At 45.0% G+C, this 27,027-nt stretch overlaps 3 protein-coding genes across 7 annotated transcripts; 2 read left to right on the forward strand and 1 right to left on the reverse strand.

Moving 5' to 3' along the window:
- Positions 1-531: 531 nt before the first annotated feature.
- Positions 532-1,665, forward strand: LOC111078820. 2 transcript variants are annotated; one of them, XM_022373691.2, is made up of 3 exons: positions 532-1,076; positions 1,158-1,284; positions 1,510-1,665. In XM_022373691.2, the coding sequence occupies exons 1-3, from the start codon at positions 634-636 to the stop codon at positions 1,522-1,524; spliced, it is 585 nt and encodes a 194-aa protein (XP_022229383.2). In that variant the 5' UTR covers positions 532-633; the 3' UTR covers positions 1,525-1,665. The 2 variants fall into 2 exon arrangements, 1 of the variants encoding a protein (XP_022229383.2); XR_002608283.2 differs by having other exon boundaries at positions 534-1,076; positions 1,158-1,390.
- LOC111078817 lies at positions 1,649-25,624 on the reverse strand. 4 transcript variants are annotated; one of them, XM_022373685.2, is made up of 5 exons: positions 25,526-25,624; positions 24,657-24,758; positions 14,576-15,060; positions 8,649-10,755; positions 1,649-2,236 (listed from the first exon to the last, which is right to left on the reverse strand). In XM_022373685.2, exons 3-5 carry the CDS (start codon positions 15,013-15,015, stop codon positions 2,033-2,035), a joined length of 2,751 nt encoding a protein of 916 aa, XP_022229377.2. In that variant the 5' UTR covers positions 15,016-15,060; positions 24,657-24,758; positions 25,526-25,624; the 3' UTR covers positions 1,649-2,032. The 4 variants fall into 4 exon arrangements, with proteins under 4 accessions (XP_022229377.2, XP_022229378.2, XP_022229380.2 ...); XM_022373686.2 differs by having other exon boundaries at positions 25,190-25,617; XM_022373688.2 differs by having other exon boundaries at positions 25,569-25,586.
- LOC111076998 lies at positions 15,014-27,008 on the forward strand. Its single transcript, XM_041593174.1, has 6 exons — positions 15,014-15,082; positions 15,167-15,257; positions 23,625-23,643; positions 26,220-26,430; positions 26,485-26,652; positions 26,718-27,008. The coding sequence occupies exons 1-6, from the start codon at positions 15,014-15,016 to the stop codon at positions 26,871-26,873; spliced, it is 714 nt and encodes a 237-aa protein (XP_041449108.1). The 3' UTR covers positions 26,874-27,008.
- Positions 27,009-27,027: the final 19 nt, after the last annotated feature.

Genomic DNA, 27,027 nt, shown 5'->3' on the forward strand with positions numbered 1-27,027 from the left:
ATTTGTAATTTTTACAATGGACAAGATCCTAAAAGGTTTCAATGGTTTTTTTTAAATAATTATTTGTTTTTTCAAAAGATTCAAAACTATCGATTGCTCAACGTTTGACAGCTCTAGTTTCTGAAGGACAGACAGACCCACAAGATTTATCAATAAAATATACCGCCTGACCCACAGAAATATACCCAAATATACCATGCCAATATCAAAATAAGCCGTAAATACATGACGGCACGACATACGTTGTATCCGTTTGTATCCGTTAGTTTACTAGCTAGTTGGCCCCTCAGCCTAAACAAATAATTTTATCCGATAGATACATAATTTTTCTATAAGATTGGCTAGTCTTCCGAAGTCCTTTTTATTGAATTGTATACATAAATAGGTTCAAAGAACCGAACAATTCTGGTATTTTTTGTGCGCTGAATTGAGTTTGGCGGTAATTTTAAAATTGCTTTGATAAACCTATATATACCTACCATTAATATACCTTGAGCTGCCAGATCGGGAGGTATTTTTTTTTGTGTGTGTCTGGTAGCACTGACAAGTTACAGCAAAGCAAATCAAAACATCAGAAATTTTAAAACGTCATAGTTGCTTGTATATTGGATATAATAAGTAAAATAAGAACAAATGTACTTCCGTGGATCTTCCATCGCGGTCACAGCCATCTGGCTGTTTGTGCTGGCGTTGGAGCAACAGCAGAGTGACGCAGCAGTGTCGGCAGCATCCACGAATGGCACAAAGGCCATTGAAATATCAGAGCTTAGTGCACCGGCTGCAATCCAGGAAGCGGTAAAGTCGGATGATCGTAAAACCGTTAAGAAGGCTTTATCCATAGATGCAGTGCCCAATCGAAAGGATAGCGATGTCGTCATTGCTGAAAAGCCTGCGCTAGCGTTAAAGGAACAAGCCCAGGAGTCAGCATCGCCACCCTCCAGTCTGCCTGTAGAGGATGTTCGCATCGAGCACTCTAGCATGGGCAATGAAGTGGACTTTCCGGGACAAGCCGTCGTCTACGTTCTGGTGGCAATAACAAGTTCCGCCATTTTGCTGCTTGTCTTGCGTGTCTATCGGTAAGTAGTGAGACTGTGAGAAAAGAGGGCTTATCAGCGCATATGATAGTATTAAACTGAACTCAAATCTTCCCTATATAGAATGCGATTAACACGGGCAGAGCGCAAATATGGGGTGCAAGGCGACAGGGCCAATCAGGAGCTAACACCGCTGCCCATGGCCATCGAGGACGTCAACAGCGACGAGGAGGACCACACCGTGTTCGAGGTCAATCGCCAGAATATACGCATATTATGAAACAGCTAACACAACAGCACGCCAAAGAGATATTTGGTCGCCACACCATTCTCAACACTTCTCAGCAACTTGCCTGGTTAGCTGGTCTCCGTAACTATCTAATCCTTGTAGAATTACGTCTTAACCGCTATCTAACTATGCGAATTGCCTGATTCCCTACTTGGTAACTGAGTTCTGTGTTACTTTCTCCCACAGTTGGTTCCCGTTTAACGAATCAAAAGAAAACAAAACCATTTGTGATAACTTTAACGATATATGAATATGTCTGTAAGAATATATTGTTGAAGGCATGCCAATCTCGGTCTACGGATGCTTTCACAATAAATGTTATATTAAATGTACTGCACAAAGATCGGTTGTGGTATTCTGTTTATTCTCGATGCTCTCATAAGACTTGTGGACGTAGAATTAGACTTAAAACTTTAACGAATTCTATAAGCTTAATGGTAAATTTGACAAACGCTAGGTTGGGATAGTACATTAACACATACACGCAGTTGACAGCTCTGTTTACTTACAGAAAGAAATGCACTCGCGGCTTAAACAACTAAGATCACATAAATAATTTATTAACAATACTGCGGCTGTCCTGGCCAGACGAGGAAGGAAGCTTATTACTAACATTAAATTTGAGTTTCGCTAACATTTGTTACATTTGTTTTTGTTTTTTGTTGGCACTGTAATTAGTTCGTTTACAATATACATATGTACATCATCTTTAGATCATGCTACCGAACATGCGTTTGCCGCGGGTCAACACCAAGCTGACTACCATAACGGTCAAAAAAAAGAAGACCAGACTTAAAAATGTGGTGATGAAGCGACATCTTTGGCGGAATTTCTTCTCCTTTTCCATTTTCAATCGCAGTTGCTCAGCGCGCGGCAGATCGAGCGTAAAGTCCGATTCGGGTCGTGAGGATGGCTGTAAATACAAAAGAAATATGTTTTTGGTGATGATTTGGTAGAGTTATATTAAAGTAGATCTGGCCGTGGCACTCTCTGCCCTTTGACGTTCCCGTTGCCTTTTCCGCATTCCTCGCATCCTCTGCTTTTTTTTTCTCATTTAATTATGTAAAAAATTAGTTTTGCTTGTAATTAAGATCATTAATTTTTGACGTTATGAACGTTTCGGGTTTTGGTATATGTATATTTATGTAAATCGTCGACCATCACCATCATCGGGCCCTGAATGATTGTTTTGACATTGATCATGATCATATTCGTTGACTGCATTGGATCCTACACTTATGTATGTATGTACATATGTGCGTATGTAAATTGGAATGGGGGCTCATCTGATTTATTTTTGTGATTTTTCAGGTCATTGGATAAGTATGGCCGCAAAACGCTTAGCCATAAATCATGGCATAAGCATCTCCGCTCGCAAATATTTGCAGTGGAACAAGGCGTGGTCCCCCCAAGCCAACACATAGAGTAGTCGTACAACAAAAAGGGCTTCAACGCACAAAACTCTGACCCACTGAGGTTTTTGTTTTCTTCGCATCTCCATTTTCTCGCTCCCTCTCTGTATTGCCGCCGTCTTGCATCTTACTTTTAGCGACACAACCTTGAAATCTTTTCAGTATCAGCAAAACAAAAAGAGCAAAGCACTGATGAAACACAGCGTTAACAGTTTTTGTTGCTGGCGTCGTTTTTGTTTCTCTTTGCTGATTCTCGCTAAACACGTTAAAAGTTACGAAACACTTTTGGAAATTTCACTTAGTCAGGTGCAATCATAATTGGTGGAGGAGGGGAATGAGAATCCGGTATCCTTTTCTGCGGCACATGGCGACTTCCACTGTGAAGTGTATAGCAGGATAAAAGCCCGCAAGATGTGCGTCACTTGTAGGAGTTTCTGGCATTAAGAAACTTCCGGAGGATTTTCCACTGTATGTACTGTAAAAGTTACATCAGAAGTTTCCATGGGCAGGCATGGGTTTTCATGCAGCATCCTGCATTTACATACCAAATATATTCATACAGCAGTACATTTACACCTTGGTTTTGAGCCGCATATCGAATTCCAAAGATATTCCGCCTCTGAGTGAAAGCTGCGCATACGCAATGCGGTCATTAAAAGGGCATTCAAGTGTAATTTTGTGTGTGTTTAAAGTGCTTTCGACACTAACACCATTCACACTCAGGGCCTGCCTCTGTGTGTGTGTGTGTGTGTATGTAATTGAGCCGTAGCTTGCCTGCAAAATCTTTGCAAACTTTTTTTTTTCTGTGTGTTGTTTGCATTTGATTGTGATTGCGACTGGTTTTTTTGTGCTTCACTACACGACTGCATTGTTTTCGGTTTCGGGTGATCATTTCTTTTTCGAGCGAACACACACACACACACATACACACAACACACACGGCAGGCGGTTGGAAAGGAGAAATTTAAATGAAACAACTTTGCGGTAAATTTGGTTGCCTTCCGGCTTCTTTGCTCTCCCTTTTGATGCTTGTCTGAGGTTAGTGATGCTGTTCAAAGTCGTTTTGTTGCTGATACACACACACACACACTCCCCCACACATACACAGGTATTGTTACCGCTGCTGTTTATCGGGCAAAGTACTTTGAAAAGGCACAGACGTAATCGGTAAACAAGAGGGGCAGACATGCTGCGAAGACCGAAGCATTTAATACCCTTGCTATTCCATCGTTCCCATGGCAGCTGAAGTTTGGTTTAATGATTTGCAAAGAATGGTAATTGAAGATTTTAAAAAATCAAAAAGACAAGAGAGACAGTGGACTGACGGCAACTAGAGCCATTGCCTACATAATTCGTTCCCTGTAAATACATATATGTATGCTCAAAATCATAATATCCCCGTACCATTATAGACGCTGATGAAGTGTCGGTGGATGTTACCGCATTCCAACATTTGCATCTCTCTCCCTCTCTCTCTCTCTCTCACTCTTTCTGTTGCTCTGTGTGCGTGTTCGTGTGTAACGGCTTTATGAAGTGCAATTGTTACGAAGAAGAAAAAGTGATGAAGAAGGAGAAGAGTGGGGGGAGAAGGTTGGATTTGGATTTGGATGAATGAATGAATGAATATTGAATAAATTGATGGCTTTTTACACCCGCCCCATACCAAAACACAGTTGAAGCTAATTTGCAAATGATGCCAGACGCACACACACACACACGCGGATGCACACGCAATAAATAATAAATTAAATAATAAAATAAATAAAAAATGCCAAACTCAAAATTCGCTTAACATATGCAAAGCGATGAGAAATCTTACGCTGATGGCTACTAGGTGTAAATTCCCGCTTAGCCCGGCCTTGAAATTTGGGGCCGCCCCATGTTTGGGGCCAAGATTTTGGGTGTGCGCTAATTTCGAAAAGAAAATTCATCGTTTAATGTGCCGCACACGTTTTTCACTGACATTGAAAACGCCCGTCTTGCCCCGACCAACTCATTTCGCCCATTTGCTGTCTCTGGCTGTGGCTCTGTGGCTCTGTCTCTGGCTGGAAGTTGGCCAAGTTTCATGCTGTGCTACCAACGCGACGCGATAGAGATAGAGTACATCAGGTTTGACAAATTACTCCGAGAGAAAACTGCATTTTGACACGTCCGCAAACAGATCGCCCCTGCACTCTGTCTTTCAATGAGGGTGATTGTGGGGGAATCCATATTACTTCTCACGTTTCTACCATGAAGAGATCTTCGATGCCGATGCTATAATTAGCTATCTGGTGTTATCAACTCTGAAAGACACTACAAATAATATTTCTGTCACTTTTTCCAGCATTCCCCAAGAATACTTATGGGATCTTGCACTAGAAATACTCAACAGATGAATCACGAATTGTCTCTCCCTATAAATCCCAATTCACAGGGATTGTTTTCCAGAAAGAATAGATCACTAACTCCATTTGATTTCCACAGATCACAATTGTATTTTTTAGCATTTCAGTGTTATTGTTTGGGTATTAATAATATTCACTGTATATCATTCTATCATGAAAAAGGAGTTTCCTCTTCCAGAGCCTGCTCACCATCTTTGAGCCAATGTCTCACTGATCCACGCTTTATGCTGCTAGCAGCGAACCGAACTGAACTGATCTGATCGAATCGGAGATCCATCCCCAGGTGAATGTCTCCATAGTGGGTATTTCTGTACGGGTTTTGTTTTGTTTCCCCCACTTAGCAGATCTACGCTAACTCGGCTTAAGTGTGGCAATACGTCCACGAGACGGGATTTAATTCAATTTGTTTTTATGCAGAGCATGAGCGGAACATTTATGCAATTGCAAATGAATTTTCTTCTGCCATTCTGCTTTGGAGTGCATTGGAAAAGCGTTGCAGTGGATAGTGGATGCCTGGTAGATAGTTGTCCGCCAGTTGAGTCACTCCACAGGGGCTGTGGCTGCGGCTGCTGTTGCTGCTGTAACTATTGTTTGGGGCGTGGCAGAATTGCAAAATTCCAGTGGCTGCCTAATTATCTCAGACATTTGTGGCAGTCACTTCGACTAATGTCTGCCTTTTCTCAATGGTTGAACACGGCGTATGAGTAATGGGAGGAAATTTGATCACATAATTGGAGCTGCCACAGCTACAGCTTCAGCTTCCGTGGAAGTAATGCCCTGCCGGGGCCATGATAGCCCCCACTTACGTTTATATAAGCATCGGCACCCCGTGGCTGCCAATGAAAAAGTCAGCTCGAATTTCTGGCCAAAAGGCTGCCCGTGGACAAATGCAAATGGCAATCGGAGCAAGGCGTCGCACCCGGCCAAAGAAGGTTGACAAAATCCATGACCAAACGTTTTGGCCTGCTCTTGAGACCAGCGACAGGCTGCGTTCGCAGCCTGCAACAAATGGAAATTGCCATAACCCAGTTTGGGACAGCCTGCCGCCCACCGGCCAGGGGCTGTGCAGCAACAGCAGCAGCAACAGCAGCAGCAGCAAATGCGATGCCGATGGCGATTGCAACACTTTGTGGCAGGCACTTCTATGCTCGCATAAACGCGTGCAGCGTCCACTTTGGGACGCAGTCGCCTTACATTTTGCTCTGGTTTGTTTTCGGTTTTCGTTTTTCGCTTTGCAGTTTCATTTTCATTTTGGCATTCATGGCTGTAAACTTGTTTTCGTTTTCGCTGCCGGCCATTTGCCGTGGGACGAGTTTCGAGCTGCCACCCCAGGGAGGCAGGGAGAGAGTGTCCGCAAGTGGAGGGGCAGCTGCTTCTGTTTGCGAAAAGCTCGTTTCGGCATCTTCCTTCCCTGCTCCATTAAGTCAAGCAAACGTCCTTAAAGGTCACCGGAGTTGTAGGGCAACTGTGCGACTGGCACCGGTTTCAAGTTTGGGCCTGGCTATGATGATGCGATACGTGGCTGCTGCCGCGGCCGCGGCCGCTGCCTCTTGCAACTTGTTGCATGCCTTTTTCTGGTTATCGCGGACACAATCGATGGCCAATTAAGTGGCCAGTCAGTTGGCAAGATGCGGCCGCTTAACGGAATTTAAAGGTTAACTGGTACAGTGGTCGAGTCGCTTAACTGTTTGATTCGCACTATGGCCCAATAATACGAGTAATATGGCTCCAAGTTCAAATCGGCCGTGCGCTGCCTGCACTCACATTATAGATCGGATCGATCAGTGAATGCAAAAACGCTGTTAAGGTGAATAAACCCTAGTTGAGTGATCGATTCGCCCCCCAGCCCTGCCCCGAGCGGCCAAGCTATTGAAAGTGAAAACTCATTTGGATTCGCGTCGCGCATTTCGCGTTTCGAGTGCGTTTGAATGGCGCACAAAAGCTGAACTGGCCAGAGATTCATTCGATTCACGGCTACGGATATTGCATCATTCACTTGGCCGTAGAACGGAAACCAAAATTGGTAGCGGTATTTTCGAGGTCTGTGTATTGACTTGACTATAAGAAACTTTAGTTTCTTCTCTCGATTTTTCCCTAAGCCTGCATGAATATTATGGCTAAGTGAAGGAACCTATTGGGATCGCTTTTTTATTTACAGTGTACAAGACTTGGCATTAAACAAAGCTAGATCTTTGCTTTCAATTTTCATTCAGCTTTGACTGAGCATCATCGAGATTTACGACTTAATCGGGCATTAACTGAAGAGCCATAGAATCAGAAGCAAGGCAACAGCTTAGCTTCGAGTGGTGCATCCAACATTAGATGTAATTATGGAGCTATCAGAACAGCCAGAACCCCCCCCCCCACCCCCCCCCTCCACTCGCTCTGTGGAACAGTAGCCTCCGTGGCACGCAACACAATTAATCATATTGCCATATGGAAGGGGGCACCCGACTATGGTGATCTTATCGCGCATGTCGCCTGCCGCATAATAAAGCCCCCAGTGACTGCCTGTGCTGGTGATGAGTATGCGAGTGGCGTCAATGCTGCGACATCCGCCGGGGGCCGCTTGCTTGATGTTCTTGTTGCCTGGCACTGCCACCGGCTAGTGCGGGGGTGTTGAGAGCTCGAGACGCTCACGAAGCACTACCAAAATGGCTCGGATCGCGGCCAAGGATGAGGTTGAACAACTGTTTGCACGAACGGCGGCAGCCGGGGCTCCCAGCTGAATTGCACTTGGCTCAGAATTGGAATCGGAATCGGTATAGGAATTGGGGGCTTAATGAGCAACGCATCTTGGCTCATGCAAATCGCTGGTCGATCGGCTATGAATTATTGTGATAGTTTGTCCAATTTTCATGGGGCTGGCCGACCTTGCGTTGCAGCTCCGCTTGGCTGCAATTAGTTAGGGCATTAATCATACGCCCTGTTGGCCGACCAGCTCATAATTATCTCTGCAATCCAGTCGGTCGGGGCGTCGGTCGGGTGATCTACATTTGCCTATTATTTCGAAACGCACTTGACCCAAGTCGACTCTAATGATATATATACGTGTCTGCATGATGAAGAAATGGAAACAAAACTCATTCAGCGAAAGGCATAGAGAGAGATACCCAAACATTTGCTATAGAAAGAAGTATATCAGAAGTATTCCGTCTCCTTATGAATTATTCAGTGAACCGAAGTTGGAAACAAATTCCATTTCAATAAAATTCAAATTAAATTCTTATTAATTATTTCACACGATTCGGAGTGGAGTGCATTTTTCGTGGAATTGTAATGAGATCTCATGATCAAATAAATATTGATTGGGGCAACTGCAGATGTAGCTGTTAGATCTGTACTTAATTGCTGCAACCTTCAGTTCAAAGTGTTTTTGTTTCTTTTGAATGAAATTTGCTATGAAATATTCGTGGAACTTTGATTAGATCGCTGATTAGATCTCTCTCTCTACTCTTTAAGCATTAGTTAGTGGACTCCCACTAAAATATTCGTGGGAAATTCTTGGATGGAGTGAGATACTCACGTAGGACAGCGTGGGCTGGGGACTGCTGATGACTAGTTCGCTGCCGCTCCGCTGTTTGCCGAGCAGCGACTGATGCAGGCGGTTGGTGCCATAGTACATCTCCCAGATGCTCGGCTTCTTGCGGTGCCACTCGGCGAAACTGTCCCGCTCGCCCTTGCCGGCGCCAGAGCCACCTCCCAGGGCCTCCTCCTGACTGGCACCTCTGCTGGAGCCGGCTCCGGATAGGATGGGCTTATGGAAGGTCAGATTGCGCTGCATCTGGGTAACCACCATGGTGCCTGGCAGCGACGGGGGATGCAGGGCCTCCAGCTCCAGCTGCGGCGTCGAGGCGGGCGTGGGCGTGGCACTGCGAGAGAGGGATGCGGTCTCGATGTAGCACTCGGCTGCGGGGAAGATCTCGGTGATGGACTTTCGCTTCATTTTGAAGTTGGGGTCGCTGGCACAGCGGATGGTCATGATCTGCTCGCGGACGCTGAGCGGCCGGCCGCTGGTCGAGAGCAGGACCCCGTCGTGCACGGCCTCGTAGGTGTTCAGGTGCAGCAGGTCCGCGCAGCTGCGCCTCCGCTCCAGGGCGTTCTGTAGGCGGACGACGTGCTGCTGCCGGCCCAGGCCGCTGCACAGCTGGCGCAGATCCTGCTCGCTGTGCTGGTTCATGCGCTGCAGGTAGGACTCCAGCTCCTGCTTCAGCGTGTGGATCATGCCCTCCAGCTCCTTGGGTATGTCCGGCGGGGGTGTGCGGGTGGGTGCAGGCGTGGCCGTGGGCGAGGGCGTGGCCCGGGACAGGAGGCGTATCTTGTCGCGAACGTCTTCGAGGAGTTCACGGGTGCTCTGGAAATGGAGCTGATCCTCGTAGCGCTTCACAAACCGCTCCTCGATGGCGGGGGCGTGGCCAGCCGCTGCCTCGCTCTCCACGCGGTACGCGTCCTCCGGGCAGGAGTTGATGTATTTGGCACACTTGTAGTTGTTCTCCTCCAGCTGCTCGTCGCTGAGGAAGCTCGGATTGTCGATTCCCCTACCCGACTTGGTCTTGGCCTTGGATTGGGATTGGGACTGCGACTGGGGCTTCGGATCGAGCAGAAAGGCATCCAGATCGATGTCCAGCAGAGAGTCGTCCACCAGTTGCTGCTGCTGCTGCTCCATGATGGTCGGCAGCTGGTTGTAGACCCTCAGCTTTTCGCTAATGTCCATTGGGAGTGGTGGCAGAGCCAGGGGTGGGGCATCGGTCGCCTGCATGAAGGACACAATCTGCTCCTGGGCGAACAGGCGGGGAAAGGTCTTCAGGTGGCGATCCAGGTTCTCGATGCTCGTCTCCAGGATACGCAACTTATCGCTATACTGCGGCAGCATATGCTCCAGCGTGTGTCCCTCCTCCTCCGTCGCCTCCAGGTCGTTGACTCCGTTGCCTGAATGAAACTCTTCGATGGCAGCTCCGGTGGCTGCATCTTGCATGTCCAAGCGCTGACTCTCCACTGTGGACAGCTTATCCAATGCTGCAGTGGCAGCAGCAGCAACTGGTGGCAGTGGCAGTGACAATGGGGCTGCTGCTGTTTCTTTGGCGGCCACTTTCCTCGGCAGCTGGAGCTGCGGCCGCAGCCGCTGCCTGGCGGCCACAGACTTGATCTTCTCCTGCTCCTCTCCGGCGGCGTCTAGGATGTCTATGACCGGTTCGCAATAGATGTGCTCGTCCAGCGAGTAAGTGGAGCACACATTGGAGCTGTAATAACCGGATGAGCCGCTTTTGTCCGTCGAATAATGTGAGCCACCGCCGCCTCCTCCTCCTCCGGCTCCGACTCCACTCCCAACAGCTGTGGCTGGTGCTTTGGCTGCTGTGGATTTTGCAGATGTCGCTGATGTTGCCCCCGCTGCAGCTGCTGCTGCAGAGGCTGGGAGTCCAGAGGCCGTGGAATGCGTGCTGCTGACATTGGAGGCAATCGAGCACTTCTTGCTACGCTCCACTCCCGCCGCGGACACTGCCATGTCATGGGACTTGTCGTGGCCGATTCCTTTTCCCATTCCATGGGCCATTCCGCTGCCATTCCCATTCCCACTCCCATTCCCAATCCCATTCTTCGAGAGCGTCGTCAATGGCATTGAAGTTGTCGCCGCACTGCAAAGAGTGACAGAGAGAGAGAGAGAGAGACAGGAAAACAAAATCAGTAAAAATGCTTCAATGAAAGGGAAAACTCGCGTTGGAAAGTGGTTTCGCTCGCTGTTGGTTTTTCGCAATTGGAGTTTTGTTTACGTTTTGTCAAAGCTGCCAAACAGAAAGCGAAAACTGGTTAACTAGGTTAGTGGCTCTGCCTAAGTTTTCCATTTTCTGGCAGTTTTTCAGCTGTCGCTTTTGGTTTTGGGGCCATGCAAATGACGAGTGGCAGATCGCAAGAGGGAAGAGAACGAAAATCTACCATAAAAATACCCTAGAATAATCAGCGAAGAGTTTGTTTAAGCCCGATAAGAAGTAACTGATGAAAATCCACATATACTGGGTTAAATTTAAAGAGAATCAGAGCGTGTATATCCTATAAGATAAGATATCCTAGAGATCCCATATTGACAGTTTCGACTTGATACAGTCAGACTATATTTTGAAATGTTTCTGGAAAATCTCTAGAAAGGACCAAGGAACCCCTAGAGTTTCATTGGCCAGAGATCTACCGAAAACTCGGGAGATATCGCAGGCAGTCGCTGCAAGTTCTACCCGCTCTACCCAGCAACAGCAGCGCGACACACAGCACCGAAAAACAAACATTTGCCATTAAATTTAGAAATTCCACATACTAATTCGATTTCAATTCAAATAAACTCGTTCTAAACAGGATTTCGGCTTCAGTTACTGTTGCAAATCGCATTCGCATTCGCGTTCGCTCTTTTTTTTCTGCCTAACTGTAAACTTACTGCTTCGAACTACTTCTCGGATTGTTCAAGAGTTTCTTCTGAAACATATATGTCTGTGTGAGTGTGTGTCTAAGTTTTTGAACAAACTTTTCGGTGCACCACGAAATGCGGCTGATGACGTGGTGGAACCGCGACAGGAGTAGTGGAAAAACAGAGAAAAATGCAGCGAGAATAAGCGGAAACTCGAACTGAATGGCGCGACTGGAAAGGAACTTATTTGGTTGGGTCTGTATACATATACAGATGGAAAACAGACACATTGCAGAGATATGAAATGCGTAGAAAAACTAATTCACTGAGAGCTTAACATCATCTTCCTTGGATCAATTCTAGTCTTGAAAGACCTTTAAATGTTAATAGATTTAATAGCTCTGTACTCTATATAGTTTATTCCTGATACTGATCGCACTGCATTTGCATTTTTTCTTGGGGCATTTGCATATGCTCGAATGGTGGCCTGGCGCCAGTGGCAATGCTTTAATAACTCACTTACGATCGCTAACAAGCCCCCAGTATCGGTTCTGCACACATACACACATACATTGTGCGATCGGCACTAGGTCAGTGGCTGGCTTTTGGCCATGCTCAAGCGTTGCGTAATAACGGTTTTTGGTTTTGGCCGTGTTGCCGTGCCGCTGCTGGTTATTGGTGTTTGTTCTTGAATGGTTTTGGTCTCGGTGCGTTACGCACCCAAAACACTGATAGGTTTCGTCGGTCAGTTGCTCTTTTTTGGGTTTTCTTTATACATTCGTCTGATATTTGGTTGCATGTTAACCGATGCGTTGCAAATTTGCAGGCAACAGCAGCAGCAGCAGCAGCAGAAGGCGGCAGGCAGGCGCAAGGTTAGCCTTAACTTGGGTTCCATCGAATCGGGCCCGGCAAGAGCATGAAATATTTTGCAATCTTTGGATACTACGGGTAGTATATGTTTATTTTGTTTGTTCGAACTGTGTTAATTAAAATGTTCAGCCTCGTTTGCATGCACGGAACCCACTGGACGGACAGACAGACAGACAGACAGACAGACATACGGAGCAGCCGTTAGTAAATAATTTTGTGTGGCCGCTAATTGTTGTTGACTTGTTGCCAAGACAAATTACACTTGCCTCAAGTTTGGGGCCCGACCTGGCTTTAATGCAGTGCCCGAATCTACCCACCAATCCATCCAACAACTTCTTACACGAGTATATCGCATATATATATCTGGTTATCAATTGCACATCAATCAAAGCAATTTAATCGCTGATTGGTTGAGATGGATGTTTGCTATGCGAGTGGATGGATGAATGGTTGGATTGAATTGGATGGATTGGCTAAACGCTGACCTTGGCATAGCTAGTGCTGGTGTTGGTGCTGGTGCTGGTGTTAGGGCCATAAACTACAGATATAATTATGGCCTAGACGGTCTGCGGCTCAAATATTGAATACAAATTAGCGACGATCAGTGTAGCCACAATTGATGGCTAACTATGATCTAACTGCAGCGATGATGGCCGATCGGACAATGGAATCGCATTTGGAGAAGGTCAGATTGGAGGAGCTACTGTGCGAAACTCGTGCCGTGCCTCTCCCTAGGCCTGTGGCCTGCCTTCATACTACGTGAGTTGTTGATCAAAATAGTTATAGCACCACCAACGTGGCCTGCCTGTCAATTGGCTTCTCGGCTCGAATTTTGGATTGGGAAAGGGCTCAGAGAGTGACGAATTTGGGTTAAACCCCGAAGCATATCGGCCAGCATATAATTGCATTGAACTTGGTGGAAACACTCTTGGCATTTGCTTGGCTCTTTTCTTGACTTGCTGGACTACGAGCATCTTATCATGATTACCATATTCTGAGACAGCCACTGACCGAAATGGCCACAAGCCAACCAGTTGCAAATGCGAATATCTGCCAATTAATGGAAATTGCTGTCAGTGCGCGGCACGACTCTAGACATCGATGCCTGCACAGATTTCTATATATTGTGGGTATGACTGTACATATAAGCTCAAGTATTTATTGTATATTTTTGAGAGATATTTCAAACCCAAACTGGCTTCAAGCGCTGACCTTCAGCGAATCGAAGATCTTGAGCCGGTGGCTTCTTTAGTTTCAATTAATAAACGTAATTGTTGCAGCTGTCTGCAGTTGTTGCCCACGCTGTGGCGATACTGCTGCTGATGCGGCTGACCGCCAACAAGTGGCAGCTCCTCCAAAAACAACAAAAACCACATGCATACTGCTGCAGAGAGAGAAAAGAGGTGAAGGCTGACAACAGGCGCCAAAAACCGCATTGCTCGATGCTGCTGCAGTTGCAGCAGCAGCAGCAGCAACCACTTGAACTTCAGACATAATTTACATAGCTGCTGCTGGTGCTGCCGCTGCTGCCTGCCTCTGCGGCAACTGCTGGTTGCCTCATTTGTCCGAGAACCATCTCTGGCAATCATAATCCCCATTTAGGACCACACTCTGCCGCTGATTGTAATCGCCGCCTTAATGCCCTGCTAATTGCCGTGGAAAAACATCATTACAAAATATCTGTGGCTGCTGCTTGTGCTGCTGTTGCAGCTTCATTGCACTTCAGTGAAGTGTTGCTTGAAGTCCGAGCTGTTGCATGCACAACAAATACGATTTGGGATACGCTCTTGACGGGTCTTGGCTTTTCTCTGGGCATCTCCGTCCCTCCTCACAAGGTTGTTGTCGGAATGCTGAAGGTCGCTGCATTATGCAGCATATTTGGGGCTAATTGAGCATACACAGAGATAAATTATGGACTGAGCTGTTCTTGAGGAGAACCAATTCAAAAAAGGAAAAATTATGAAACTTGAGCAGTTCTAGAGAAGTTCTTGAAAGATCAAAATGAAAAAGGAGATATAAAGAGGCGAAAGAACGGATGCTGCCGTGAGTAATTATAAGCGGCTAAAATATTTCTTTGTTTGGTGGTTTCAGGCTGGGAAACCAGACAGTTTTCTTTGCGTGTACATAATCCTATTACTCCAGTATTTATTCTTGTCTTTTGCAGCTAATATTTTCTTTTCCCCAGTACTCACCTCTGGTACTTGAGCATGGCGCGCGGCAGGAGAAAATTCTCGTTGCTAGCGGATGCCACTAATCCGGCGGCAACTCCGCCAGAAGCTGCAGTCGTTCCCTCGGCTACTGCTCCAGCTGCTCCTGCGACTGTCGCTGCAGCGCCGGGCCGTCCAAAGAATGCCCCCAGGCGGTGCAGATAGGCAAACTTGGTTGCTCCAAGGGGATCATGTGGCACCGAGTAGCGGCCGCTGCTGCTGCTGCTTCTGCTCCTACTCCTGCCAGCCGTCTCGCCATCGTCCTCGTCGTAGGGCAGCACCTCGATTGCATCAAAGTCGTAGGAGTTGAAGTATGCCTGCTCCCGGGTGCGCTTCACCTGGGCCGCCTCCGTCACATGGTCGGCGGATATGTCTGTGGGGGCCTTCTTGCTAGCCGTCGCCCCCGAACTCTTGCAGATGGGCATGGCTGTAGCTGTGGCTGTGGCTGCCTCTCAGAGTCCCAGCCCTGGCTGCAACAGAAATGGGAGTAAAGTAAGCAAACGAATTCAATTATCATTCATGTACGTTCCGTCCACCAGCTTACACAATTTTATGTTTATGACTTTTTACTATTAGCGACTCGAATGCATCCGCTCGGCACTACCAAAGCTGGAACTGGAGCTGGAGCTGAGGGTGGGCCTGGGACTGAGACTGAAACTGGTTTCCTGTTGGCACAGAATCCATTTGATTTTGTTGCCTTTTGGATGGATGAAAAAGTGTTTTTGCCCGACTCATGACTATGCATTAATTAGTCGAAAAGGGTTTTCGCAATTGCATAATTTTCCAGCGTAGTGCAAGGCAGATGGCCAGAGTCCCGGGGGGAGTGCCGGGTCTCGTCTAATAATAATTTATGAGGCAACATTTCCAAATGCCAACAAATGCTGGTCCCATCCCACCATCCCAGTGAATAGCCAACGGATTTCGCACTCTCTCCCAGAGTTTCGCACAGAAAGTCTGGGCGCTGGGACTGGATGGTCGGTGGGGTCGTTATGTCCATGATAGATCGATGAGTGTTGTTGGACTTAAACCAGACACAGCGCCGACAGCTTCATCATCCCCGGGGGTTGGGGGATGGGGGTGGAGGTGGGCAAGGGGACTACTGGTACTGCGACTGGGACTCTACTCTAGTGTTAGCTCATCGGCGTGCATAATGTTCCGCGTTATCGCCAAATAGCGCCAAAGTGCAGGCTGCAGATTGGAGTGGGATTGCAGTTGTTGGAGTGGCAATCATCTGTTTTCATGCCACTCACGGATATCAGTTAATGGAGAAAATAATACATGGCTCAGACTCCCACGAGTAATCCCTGGAACCTCCTCTTCCAGTAGAAGTACGAGCTATGTATATTCCATTAGACTGTCTGAAATAATCCACCTGCACTTGCATAAGTTTCCCCAGCTCTGAGTTGTTTACCCCATCATCCCTTCATATTGTATAGGCAATTCCCTGAGGTCAGTTCGCTTTTTAAACTGGCATTTTCTTGCACAACATATCTGAGGAGTTTTCTCTTCAGCTCTGCGGTTAGCGGTCCCACAAATGAGGCGCCTCATTTGATGGATTTCTGTGGCAGCTGCAGCCTTAATCATACTCATAATACGTAGTAATGTCGGATTATTCGCTGATCGTGTTACCATATGCTGCTGCTGGCTGCTGTTGGCTGCTGATGACATGCCAGGCCAGGCCGTGCCGTGCACATGTGTGCCATGGTCAAACCGACAAACGAGCGTTGAGTTTTTCTAGTTCTGTTGGCCACAGTGACAACTTTAAGCTATATTTGTCGTCTTCTGTCTTCTGTCCTCTGTCGTCTGTCAGAGAGAAACGGAGAAGCAAGGCAGTGAAGAATTGCAGTGTAAAACCATTAATGACAGTTGGCAAACATCAAACGCTCAGATGGTTTCCGTTGCCGTTGCCACCAACCGGCAGGCAGCATGAAAGGTCTGCTGATTGCAGCCACAGACACAGAATATCAAATTGGAGCATTCCATCATCAAGTCGGATTGGTGGGAGGCGGGGGGACAAGTGCGATGACTGCCACACAAACAATGATCCATCTCTCGTACGTACAGCAATCAAAATACGAGCACGAGCAATGTCGTTGTTGAGGCCACAGATTCGATTTCCCTTTCATCGTATTTCAGATGATACCATGATAATAAATGCAAATGCTGCATACATTTGCACAAAGAATAGATTTAGATATGTATATGGAAGCTACAGAGGTGCTGATGCTGAATGCTGTTGACTGGAAATCGATGGCCGGCAGCTGGCCAAAAACAATTGAGTGCTCGAGTGGCCCGCAGCACTTGAGTTATGGAAATACGAATAAAAATACGAGTATATTGTAGACAATGCGGACTGGTAGACTCGGAGACTCGGAGACGTGAGGGTTTTATTTATAGTTTCAGCTCTTCAATCAGAATGCCTGCGGTGGCTTTTGATATTTTAATGAGTCAATTGCCTGGCACTAAATGCTGAAGACGAATTGGGATCAGAATTGGAATTTGAATCGGAATCGGAATGGGAATCGCAAGGGGACTCCGAATCTGAATCTGGTGCTGGTGTCTGAATTTATATGCCGCTCTTGGCGCGTTGCCATGTGCCAGGTCTGCCTTGACGGATTTGCCATGAATACATCATCGCCGATGGCCGGACAAAAGACTCGAGCGACAAACGCGGATTGCCCAAGGCGGGGCCCAGCAGATCCGAAAAGAAATCTTCATAAATGAAGCAGCGCAGCGGCAGCCGAGCAGCAACCGCAGAAATCGCGAATCTGCATTGTTTTCAAGCCGCATGGCGAAATCACGTTTGCCAACGACAGCATGATGCTAATTTACACTGCCCTACGCTGCCACACTACCACACAAAAAAACACCAGTGTCGGAGGCGGGCGACGCCTCCGCCCGACATGCGGCATGCGGCAACTTCAAACTGCATTTGCCGTGTGCCACGTAAGTGGAAAACAACAGGCAGAAGGCTGAAAATATGGCCCTAACACAATGACTTGGCCAAAATGTGGCTGCAGCTGCATCTTTAAGCCGCAAGTTTAGCGGAAAATAAGCGAGGATGCCCCCCGCCCCACCGAAGCTTTGAATACCCTTTGGCGAATGACTTCGAATCAGCCTGATGTTTGGGGAAATTTTCTCACTGAAAAGTGCAGTGAAGAGATTCCGCGTTCTCCGCCTTTCTGTCAGTATACTCTCAGGCAGGGTATAAACCGCACAAAATCTCAAGCAGTGAGGGAAGAAAAAATGAAAATAAAGCCACAATACTTTTTCTTACTGTTCAGGCTGTCTTTCAATCGATTGCCCAACAAAACAGTCTCTGGATATCTGAGTGATCTACTCCAAGAAGACGAGCCCCAGCCTCTTGGAAAACCTGAACAAAGAGCCTACTTAGTGTACATCCAAAATCCTAGAGTAGTTTAAGTAGCTCTGACTTGTGGAAAAGGTCATGTCATAGAGGCCACAAGTCGAGATGTTGATGCAATAGTTGAGTTCCTCTCGCTTTTAGAGTGGCATCCCCACACCCTAGTTATAGTTTTTTAACGCGTTTTTCCCTTAACTCTTCATTAAATGAGAGGTTGTGAAGTGTTTGGGCCCTCCATGGCCAGGGGATGGTTGCTTTTGGAGAGTTTACGGCTCGTTGCACCCATGCTACCTGCCACAAATCCATTCCATTGAGGCTGCTGCCCCTCGTCTGTGGTGGTCGCTGTCGCAAAGTCTCTAATTAGTTGGTAGTCACTCTCAAAGAGTCATTTTGCAACAAAGATTACGACGGGTTGGCGCAAATTAATGCAATTAATGCCTGCTCTGGCCGCTGCACTGAGCTCCACTAAAGTCACGTCATAATTGCAATTCAGGGCAGTGAAAAAACGCACTGGGCTAATGCTAATTGCAGACGCATTACCCTGTACCTACGTGGGCTATCTAATTAAGGTCTTTGCCGCTCGCGGCCTTGTATACGTAGAAAGCATTCAACTGGAACTAAAATCAGTGCAAAAAGGGAGACTTTGTTGGTATAATTTCCAATTTGTTGAGAGCAAATCACGTTAGCTGTCTTTTGAAGAGGGAGGGAGGAGCTTTCTGGTCATACCTGTCCGAGCATGGATGTTTAATTTTTCTTTTTTACAGTTGTTAATTGCATCGAAAGGTTCTTCTTCTCGCGGAGAGTGGCTTTGCTTATAGAACATCTACATATCTCTTATGCAACGGCACGTGCTGATTGATAAATAATTCCACCACCCTCCCCAGCCATTCAACGAATCTCCACAGCAGCCGAGTGCTGCGAGTACTATTAAATTGTGATTTAGCCAAGTGTGAGCCATCAAATGAATGCGCATAAATTAGGTAACCAGTGAGCAGGAGGGCAGCAGGTGAGCATGAGCGAGGCGAGCAGTCCAGCTCCCTCCGCCACACTCCTCACTGTCCAGCTCGAATAAGTTGTAAAATTTAACGAGCATAATTAAGTGCAGGCCACAGGAGGTGGGGGGTAGGTGGGAGGCGTTACCTACTCTTTTGGCCAATAAATCACAGCTGGCGAGCACTGGCGAGTGGCGGTCGAAGCAGTCAGAGATTATGTAAATGGCCCAAAGGCATGGAACATTGGAGCACACAGTCCACTGTCTGTGGATATTTCTTGGCACAGCTCTGGGAAGTGAACTCTGCTTATTAGAATGGGTTCTTTCCTGTTGACAATAGATAACGCTGAGAGCTGTAAATTTATGCTAAGCCGAACTCTGACCTTGAGCCCCAGAGACAACACTTGAGTTTTGCTCTTCTTCTGTGCATTCCCTCATTGATTACAGTAATCAGCCATTGGCTGTTTGCTGTTTGCTGTTTTTTGTTTGTTTGTTCGTTTGTTTGATTATTCGGAGGAGAACGTTAGATTTCGATTAACCTTGTCTGGCTCTTGCCACATTGAACATCAGCGACCGTCAAGCGGCGAGACGCTCTAAAATACGTCGAGTAACAAGCAGAAGCGCTCTGGCTCCAAAAATAGAATGGAATGGAATGGTCAGGGCATTGAGCAGTTGCCCAAGAAACAAACAAATATCCACACAGAGATACAACATACATATATACATATGAGAGTGCCTGATGTGTGTGTGCGGTGTAATTACGGATGCATATGAAGAGGAACTCCGCTTTTTCGAGTGCTCCACTGCCAGCTTTAGCTCCAGTTGAAGCCTTAGTTAATCCCGCCATGCGGTGCAGTCGAGCGGCAAACACTTGACTTACCCACTCCCGCCCCACCCACTCTCGCTCTCGCTCTCATACTCCCACTAAGCCACACATCCATCCATTCACTCACACTTTTTCACATTTCCCCCCTTTTGGCCGCAGTTTTCCTCTGCACTTTTGCTTTGACTTATTTAAAGCAGAGCTATAGTTAATCTGTTGGTTTTCTTTCCTGCCTGCTGCCGTTTTTTTCAGCTTTTCCAATTTCACAACTTTCGCTCTCTTCAAGCGACTATCTGCCGAGAGCTTTTCTCTTGCATCCAAAATTATTTCAGCTTAAATTGTCAATCCATATGCATATTTGAGGATGAAAATAAAAAAAAAAACTGTAGCGAAAAAGTATTTATTTCGCATTTTTTCGAGTATTTTTAGAAGGCTCTTCTATGCGATTTCTGTCTTTATGATTGCTATTAAATGCTATGGTTATGGATTCCTCTCCACAAAAATTACATGCTTCCGCTCCTTGTTTACTAAATATAACATTTCTATCGCAACGATCGCAAATACCTAACTTTCGCTCTCTTCGAGCTCTCTTTTCTCTCGTCATCTTTCTGGTACACTTTTTTTTTAGTTTAAATTAAAAAGTATCTGCTTAAAATGTTATAAGGCCAAAGAAGGATAGTAAGTACTCAGACAAAGATGAGTACTTTATTCTAAAATGAGAAACATTTACAGCTTTATCCTTATTCGCCCGTTCGTTGCTGTGGAAAAAATGAATTTCTGAGGAACATTGAGGACGTGTAGTGGCAGCTTAAACTAGTTTTTCCTCTAGGTTTTCCCTCCAAGTGCCATTGAAACGGATGTTCAGCAGCCCAAATTCGTCCCGAGATGAATGTTGCCTGTTGAGGCGACTTTGCGGCATGTGTACTCTGATAAATTCATACGAGTATGCTTCCACATGTACATGCCACACATGCCGCCCACGCCACTTGACACATGGCAATTGTAATGCGAAGGGGAAGGGGTAGAGGTGAGGATTGTGGCAAGTGTGCAAACAGAACGAACAAAACTGCCAAAACATGTTGAGACCTCATCTCCGTGCACAAAAGCTCAAACCAGACATGCAATCATGGCTAGGGGCTTAAAGAACTTGGGGCTGTTAAGCCCCAAGTATAACAGATTAGTTCCCATCGTTTCTTGATAGCTTCTTGATATTACAATTTGAAATTAATCATAATTTCTTGGTCTTAAGTTGTCTTGCTTTGGGAGCGAAGACTTAGCTGAGTGTCTCCCAAAACGTATGGTCTAGTATCTGTTCGTTCGTTTTCGTTCCCTCTTTGTATTAGCTATGTGAACTTTCTAGTAAACTGTTACAACTGAAGACTAACTTACATTAAAACTTGTCAATGTCTTGGATACTTGTGGATACTTTACATATTTATTAGGTCTAAAATGCTTTTATCTTCACCCCAACTATTACAATACCCTCTGGAACGTGCTTCCCATAAATCTGTTGGCATTGTCCATCGCTGAATCAAAGAAGCTGCTGACGCTGCCGCTGCTACTGCTTTTGAAGGCAAAACAAAAACGCTTGAAGATGTGCCAGTGCCAGCACTATCCATTTGAATACACTCATATGCATAATCCCATTCGTGCTCGCATCCATCTCTCGTCAGCAGTCAAGGTCAATGATGGTTCGTGGCAGACTGACCGTTTGACATTTTGACACAAATAAGCTGTCAAAACGGAATCACAGCAGAGCCAGAGCCAGAGGTAGAGGTAGTGGCAGTCAGTGGCAGAGAGAAACAGCGGCAGCAACAAGTGTGGCAGCAACAAGTGCAATTCGTTGACTCTGAACTTGAAATGTTGTGCAAGGCAATCCATCGGTGTGTGGTGGGGGCGGTGGCGGTGAGGCCGGACATCCGTGACTTTTTGGGAGGGGGGGGCAAGCGAGAAATTACATATTAAATGCAGACAATGGAAATCGGGAAACCCGAATATTGGACAAGAGAAAATCAGTCGGCTGCCAATTAGTGTTGCATTTGTTCCGCCTGCATGTTGATGCGGCGCCCCCCCCACACAAGTGTAAATCTTGCAACAATTAACAGCAAAGCAAATGCCTCAAAATATGCATTTTCATTTTCATTTACATTTCCATTGGCATTTGCATGATTTACTTTTGCAGTTCGTGTATTCGTATTCATTCGTTGGGCTTGTGGCATTAACATGTGCTCGAAAACGGGTTTATGGCACTTGGCCAGAAAGCGCCATTATGATGGAAATTAGACCCATAATCGTAATAGTGGGTTTTGGGTTCAAGTCTGTCCGCTGTTCGTTGTTCGTCCATTGTGCGGCGTCGTGGTCCAAATTGAAACAATTAAGACAATTTAAATCAATTGAAATCTGATATGTATATCGATGTCACCGGATGCCATGAACTTGAAAAATTACCATTTAATTTGCCAACTCAATGCGTTTGTTTTTTTTTTTCTCTTTCTCTTATGCGAGTATTATTAATACGATTTTAATAGCTCCCCGTCTGGGTTGTGCGAGTGTTTGGTTTCAATTCTGGCATTTTTTTTTCTTAATTGGTTGAAAGCTCGATAAAAGTAAAAGGAAAAAAAAACACTAATAAATTAGGCCTGGCGCATATCTGTCCTGCTCCGCTAAATTCTTTATAAATTTGTACAATCTCCAAAGAGGCAAGAGAGTCGCAGATTACACATTTAAATACATGATCAGACATGATATAAACGCGATCATTAACAGTATCATCAGATACATCAGACCCGTACTTGGGCTGATATATTTGCCGGATTTAAGGCATTAATTGGCTGGAGACAAGAATCCGCACGGATACTTATTTATCTTATTTTTTTTTTGGACTTAAAATATTTCTTTCATGTTTGAATTTTGTTGGGAAACATGTTTTGGAACCAGGTTCTATCCATGCTTATCACTCCTGACTCTGACTGGTTTATCACTCTGTTGTGGCCAAGTGTGTGCTTTATTAATATACAAAATTGGCTTGCTGGCAATTCCGGTTCGTCGAACCTTTCACTTATGGATGCTCTGCGAATTCCACAAACTGTTAAATAATCTTGACATCGTGACGAAGATGAGTTCGAGTCTAGATCTAATCAATTGTCTACAGCTGTCTATAAATGTTCTCCCACACCAGCAACAGTAGCAGCTGCAGCAGCAATAGTCAAGTGGTGTCCATGGTACCCGACAATTGGTCAACTCATGGCACATCTCATTTATCTGTGGTTTCCATTGAGCAATAAAACACTTTAACCGCATCATGAAATGGAAATGTTTATTTGCCTACTGTTAATAATGTGTGATGGTCGGTTTTGAATAAAATATTAATTACAGATTTTCAAACAGAGAAAGAGCGGAGGTGGCGGATGGGTTGGGTGTCTGTATCTGTGCATTGTCAATGACCGCATTTGTATATTAATTATTTGAGTTTGTTGCCTCATTAATTTGGCCAAAGTAACACCCACCCACAACTGTTGCCTGTTTGCTGTAAGCCATCTGGTTTTTCTCTCTCTCTCTCTCTCTCTATTGGTCGCTCTCTCTATCTTCGTCTCTCTTTTCTATTTATAGATGCTTATAATTGCCAGAGATGCGCATTGTGTCGTAATATTCATGCATCCAACATGAAATGCGATGATTGATTGTCAGCCATCGTTTGGAGGAGGTTCAGCCGTATATGGAACAGATGGAAAACCATTTAAAAAACAGCCAAACAAATTTCCAACCAAAGTTGTAAATGGTGCATCTGTTACCCACCCTCTACACTCTACGAGTATATGCAAGATGTATCTATAAATAGCTGCAAGAATAAGATGAGACAGCGCAGCTGTATTTACGTATGTATTTAGCATTATTTGTTAATATTTACTTTTCAGGTTTCGCTAAAGAGACAGACTTGTTAGGGGCTTTCGATGACGCTAAACCGAACAATTAATTCAGAAAACTTAGTGGGAGGGCAGGCCGAAGAATAAACCTGGTCTAACAGAACCATGTGATGAATCAATTTACAGCCAATTTGGTTTTGAGCTAATGAATTACTGCCACCTGACGTGCCACTACCAATTGGGTTAGATGTCTCTTCAGAGAGATCCCCAATTTGGTGGCTGGCCGGCAGAATTTGCTTGAATATTTGGTGTGACAGGAATTTCTATTTGTGATTAGGCGAAAACCCGAAACAAACCAGACCAACATACAAATTAAAGGCTTCACGAAATTAAGTCATCATTTGAATGTTTGGGTTTCCTGTGAAAAATGAAATCTACGAGCACGTAATTCAGACCAATTTAATTTCAATTAAATTGCCATTGAAATTGTGGAAATTGTTGTATATGTATTTTGTTTGTTGAAATGCTTTGCAATTAAGAAATTAAAGTGGTTTGGCGCCCTAAAAATTGAGACTTCGTAGAGCTGATGCGTCTGTGAAGGTATCTCTGTGTATTAACATGGATGCTGTACCCTAGAAAAGTAAAGCCTATGCAGATTCGTAGGGTATTCTAGAGCTGCGGTTAAGTCGCACTCAGTTGGTCTTCTCTCCATTTACGGGTGCCATTAAAGGCCAGGACAATATAAAATTGGTTGGTGATTTCGGTCTGTGTCTGGTTCTGTGTCTCTGCTCTGTATTTTCTGTTCTATGTTCTATTTGCTGGTAATCCTTATCTAATTTATGCAAATTCCGTATCGGTTTAATGACACAATGGACGCCGTGGGGCGCACGATTTGCGGCGACTAATTCGTTTGATTGTAATTAGTTGTAATTGGTTTATGTTAATTGCTTTGCGTCCGTTCGACCGTCCCTCCGTTCATACATATATATGTACATATGTATGTATGTACATTAAATACAACTTACCTCGCCCGAGCACTTTAAACTGTGACACAAGTTGATTCCTTTCCCGATGATATTGTTTCTGCTGGCGTTGCATAAATGTTTGGCGGCTTTGCACATAAAAAGCTAACAATCAGAGAGACAGAAATTGGTAAGCAACAATTGCATTAGTACTTGGGTTTTTAATTGCCAAATACACAGAGAGAAACGCACACACACACACACACACATATGTACCACACTGGACGGACACTCGGAGAAAACTTGAATGCAAAACAAGCGGCGGCGGCGGCGACAACTTGTTCGAAAAAAGTCAAATGGTCAAGCAGCCGCTGCCGTCGATTGGAGTTGATTAAAAAATTGTGTAAAATACCGCCAGACGACGTGTCGTCGCGCCAGGCCCCGGACAAAAGTTAGTTTAAAGTTGTTTAATTTCTGTCTCTTCTTCGGAAGCGTTTTGTTTTATCATCTCTGGCCTTTTTTTGGGAGGGTAAAATAAAACCAAAAACCCACTCCAGACAAAATAAAACGAAAATGAAACGAAACGAAAAGCTCACAAATACAATATTGCAGCAGAAGATGAGCAAAGCGCACGCCAAAAAGCAAACTTATGCAATTTCTTTTTGTTTATGTATTTTCAATTTCTGCTTCTGCACTTCTCCCTCTCCGCCTTTTTTCGCTTCTCTCTTTCTTCGTGCGGCTCGGCTCTCACACAATCTTTCTGGCTTCGCCTTTTGTTATTGCTATTTAATGCACTTTTTATTCACACACACACAACATGGCAGTTTTGCAGCTCTGGAGATCTGCACGAAATCGTGTCAGAATTTCATTTGGGTTGCTCTGTTATTCCTATATTATCTCCCAATGTCCCAATGTGGGACCGAGCGAACCACCTTCTTATAGCGACGATGCGCGGCTGCGTGGAACACCACATACAAAAAGCACAAGCGACAGCCGACCGACAACCAACGACGTGAACGAGTTAAAAGAAACTGGCAACGCTAGCTGGCTGCCAGCGCAAAGACAAGACTCGGCGGAGTCGGTCACTTGGTTGATGTTTATTCGCCGCTGCTGCTGCTGTTGCTGCTGCTGTTGCTGCTGATCTTACGATATACCCTAATCGTATCAATGGGTGGCGTCACTTTTCAGAAAAGTTTGCCAAGCGGGAAGCAAAAAAATATAATTTTACAAAAAAAAAAAAGGATATTAATGTTACATGTTTGATTGTACTTCAGTAAAAACATATTGATGATAAAATAACACTTGATCTTCCATTCACAATTTTCTTTTAGCTCTGATAAAGATAAATTAGTTTGATGATAGTGTAGAGTGTTAATGGACCATGAAATGAAAAGGGCTAAAAGGTATTACGGGTAGTTCTTTATGCAAAGCTTATATCCAGAGTTGACACTTGACCAATAGACCTCAACTAAATGCTGCAATTAAATTTTAATATGAGGAAATGGTTTTGTTGAATCTGCATGCTGTGGTATACTCTCAATTAGTTCGCGTACCTCATTGTTGAATGTGCGTGATGTGGTCTACATACAATATTTTCGTGTACCTAATGGTCATATTTTGTTGCAGAGGTAAGGGATACCAATTGTCAACTATTTATACTAACAATTACAACACCTGGAAGAACGCTTGTCGAGTGGAGTTCACCAACATAAAGTGCAATTCTACGGATTTGGATTTCTCTGATTTTGAATATTGCTATCTAAAGTCTGTAAACCGAAGCTACAAATACGCATCGCTGAAAGTCAAACTATTTCAAATTCCCATTACCAAGGTCTCGGTGCGTATGTAAAATGAAGCTCGGAGAATTTGTTTGTCAATTTCGAAATTTCAGATGCGTTTCGGACTGTACAAACGATTCAGTGGATACAGGCCATTCCTTTACAATTTTACTGTGGATTGCTGCAAATTTAAAAAAAATAAAAAATCGCTACCCATCGTAAGATTTTTTCATGATATTATTAACGAGTATTCCAACATGAATCACTCATGTCCCTACAATGTGAGTGAACAGTTAATGCTTTCATTTTGAATATAAGTATTTCATAACATTATTCTTATATGTAGCATGATATAGTTCTGGAAAAGCTTACCATCGCGCATGTAAATGACCGATTTGTGAATGTTCTACAGTTTCCCGAGGGCGATTACATGTTCGAGATGCACTGGTTGGTCTACGACATCAATCGTGCAGTGGTCGAATTATATTTTACTTTTTCTTGAATGGTCTAAGGATATTCCTGTCAAATTTCCCGGATAAATTATTGTATTTACACCAAACCGTTGATCAAAAGACCACGACTAAATGCACAATTACTTAAATCTTACATGCACTTTATATATATTATTTGTAGCATACTTTAAATGAAAAAAACTA

Source organism: Drosophila obscura, unplaced genomic scaffold (genome assembly GCF_018151105.1).
Source record: "Drosophila obscura isolate BZ-5 IFL unplaced genomic scaffold, ASM1815110v1 contig_186, whole genome shotgun sequence".
Classification (NCBI taxonomy): Eukaryota; Metazoa; Arthropoda; class Insecta; order Diptera; family Drosophilidae; genus Drosophila; species Drosophila obscura.

What these genes read in the sequence shown, in the direction of transcription:
- LOC111078820 (XM_022373691.2), top strand. Translation starts at nt 634, where the DNA reads ATGTACTTCCGTGGATCTTCCATCGCGGTCACAGCCATCTGGCTGTTT. An exon ending in CTTGTCTTGCGTGTCTATCG is followed by an intron (nt 1,077 to 1,157) that starts GTAAGTAGTGAG and finishes TTCCCTATATAG; the next exon opens with AATGCGATTAACACGGGCAG.
- LOC111076998 (XM_041593174.1), top strand. Translation starts at nt 15,014, where the DNA reads ATGGCTGTAGCTGTGGCTGTGGCTGCCTCTCAGAGTCCCAGCCCTGGC. An exon ending in GCAACAGAAATGGGAGTAAA is followed by an intron (nt 15,083 to 15,166) that starts GTAAGCAAACGA and finishes TTTTACTATTAG; the next exon opens with CGACTCGAATGCATCCGCTC. An exon ending in TTCCCATTACCAAGGTCTCG is followed by an intron (nt 26,431 to 26,484) that starts GTGCGTATGTAA and finishes TCGAAATTTCAG; the next exon opens with ATGCGTTTCGGACTGTACAA.
- LOC111078817 (XM_022373685.2), bottom strand. Translation starts at nt 15,015, where the DNA reads ATGCCCATCTGCAAGAGTTCGGGGGCGACGGCTAGCAAGAAGGCCCCC. An exon ending in GCCATGCTCAAGTACCAGAG is followed by an intron (nt 10,756 to 14,575) that starts GTGAGTACTGGG and finishes CACTCTTTGCAG; the next exon opens with TGCGGCGACAACTTCAATGC. An exon ending in CCCAGCCCACGCTGTCCTAC is followed by an intron (nt 2,237 to 8,648) that starts GTGAGTATCTCA and finishes TTGTATTTACAG; the next exon opens with CCATCCTCACGACCCGAATC.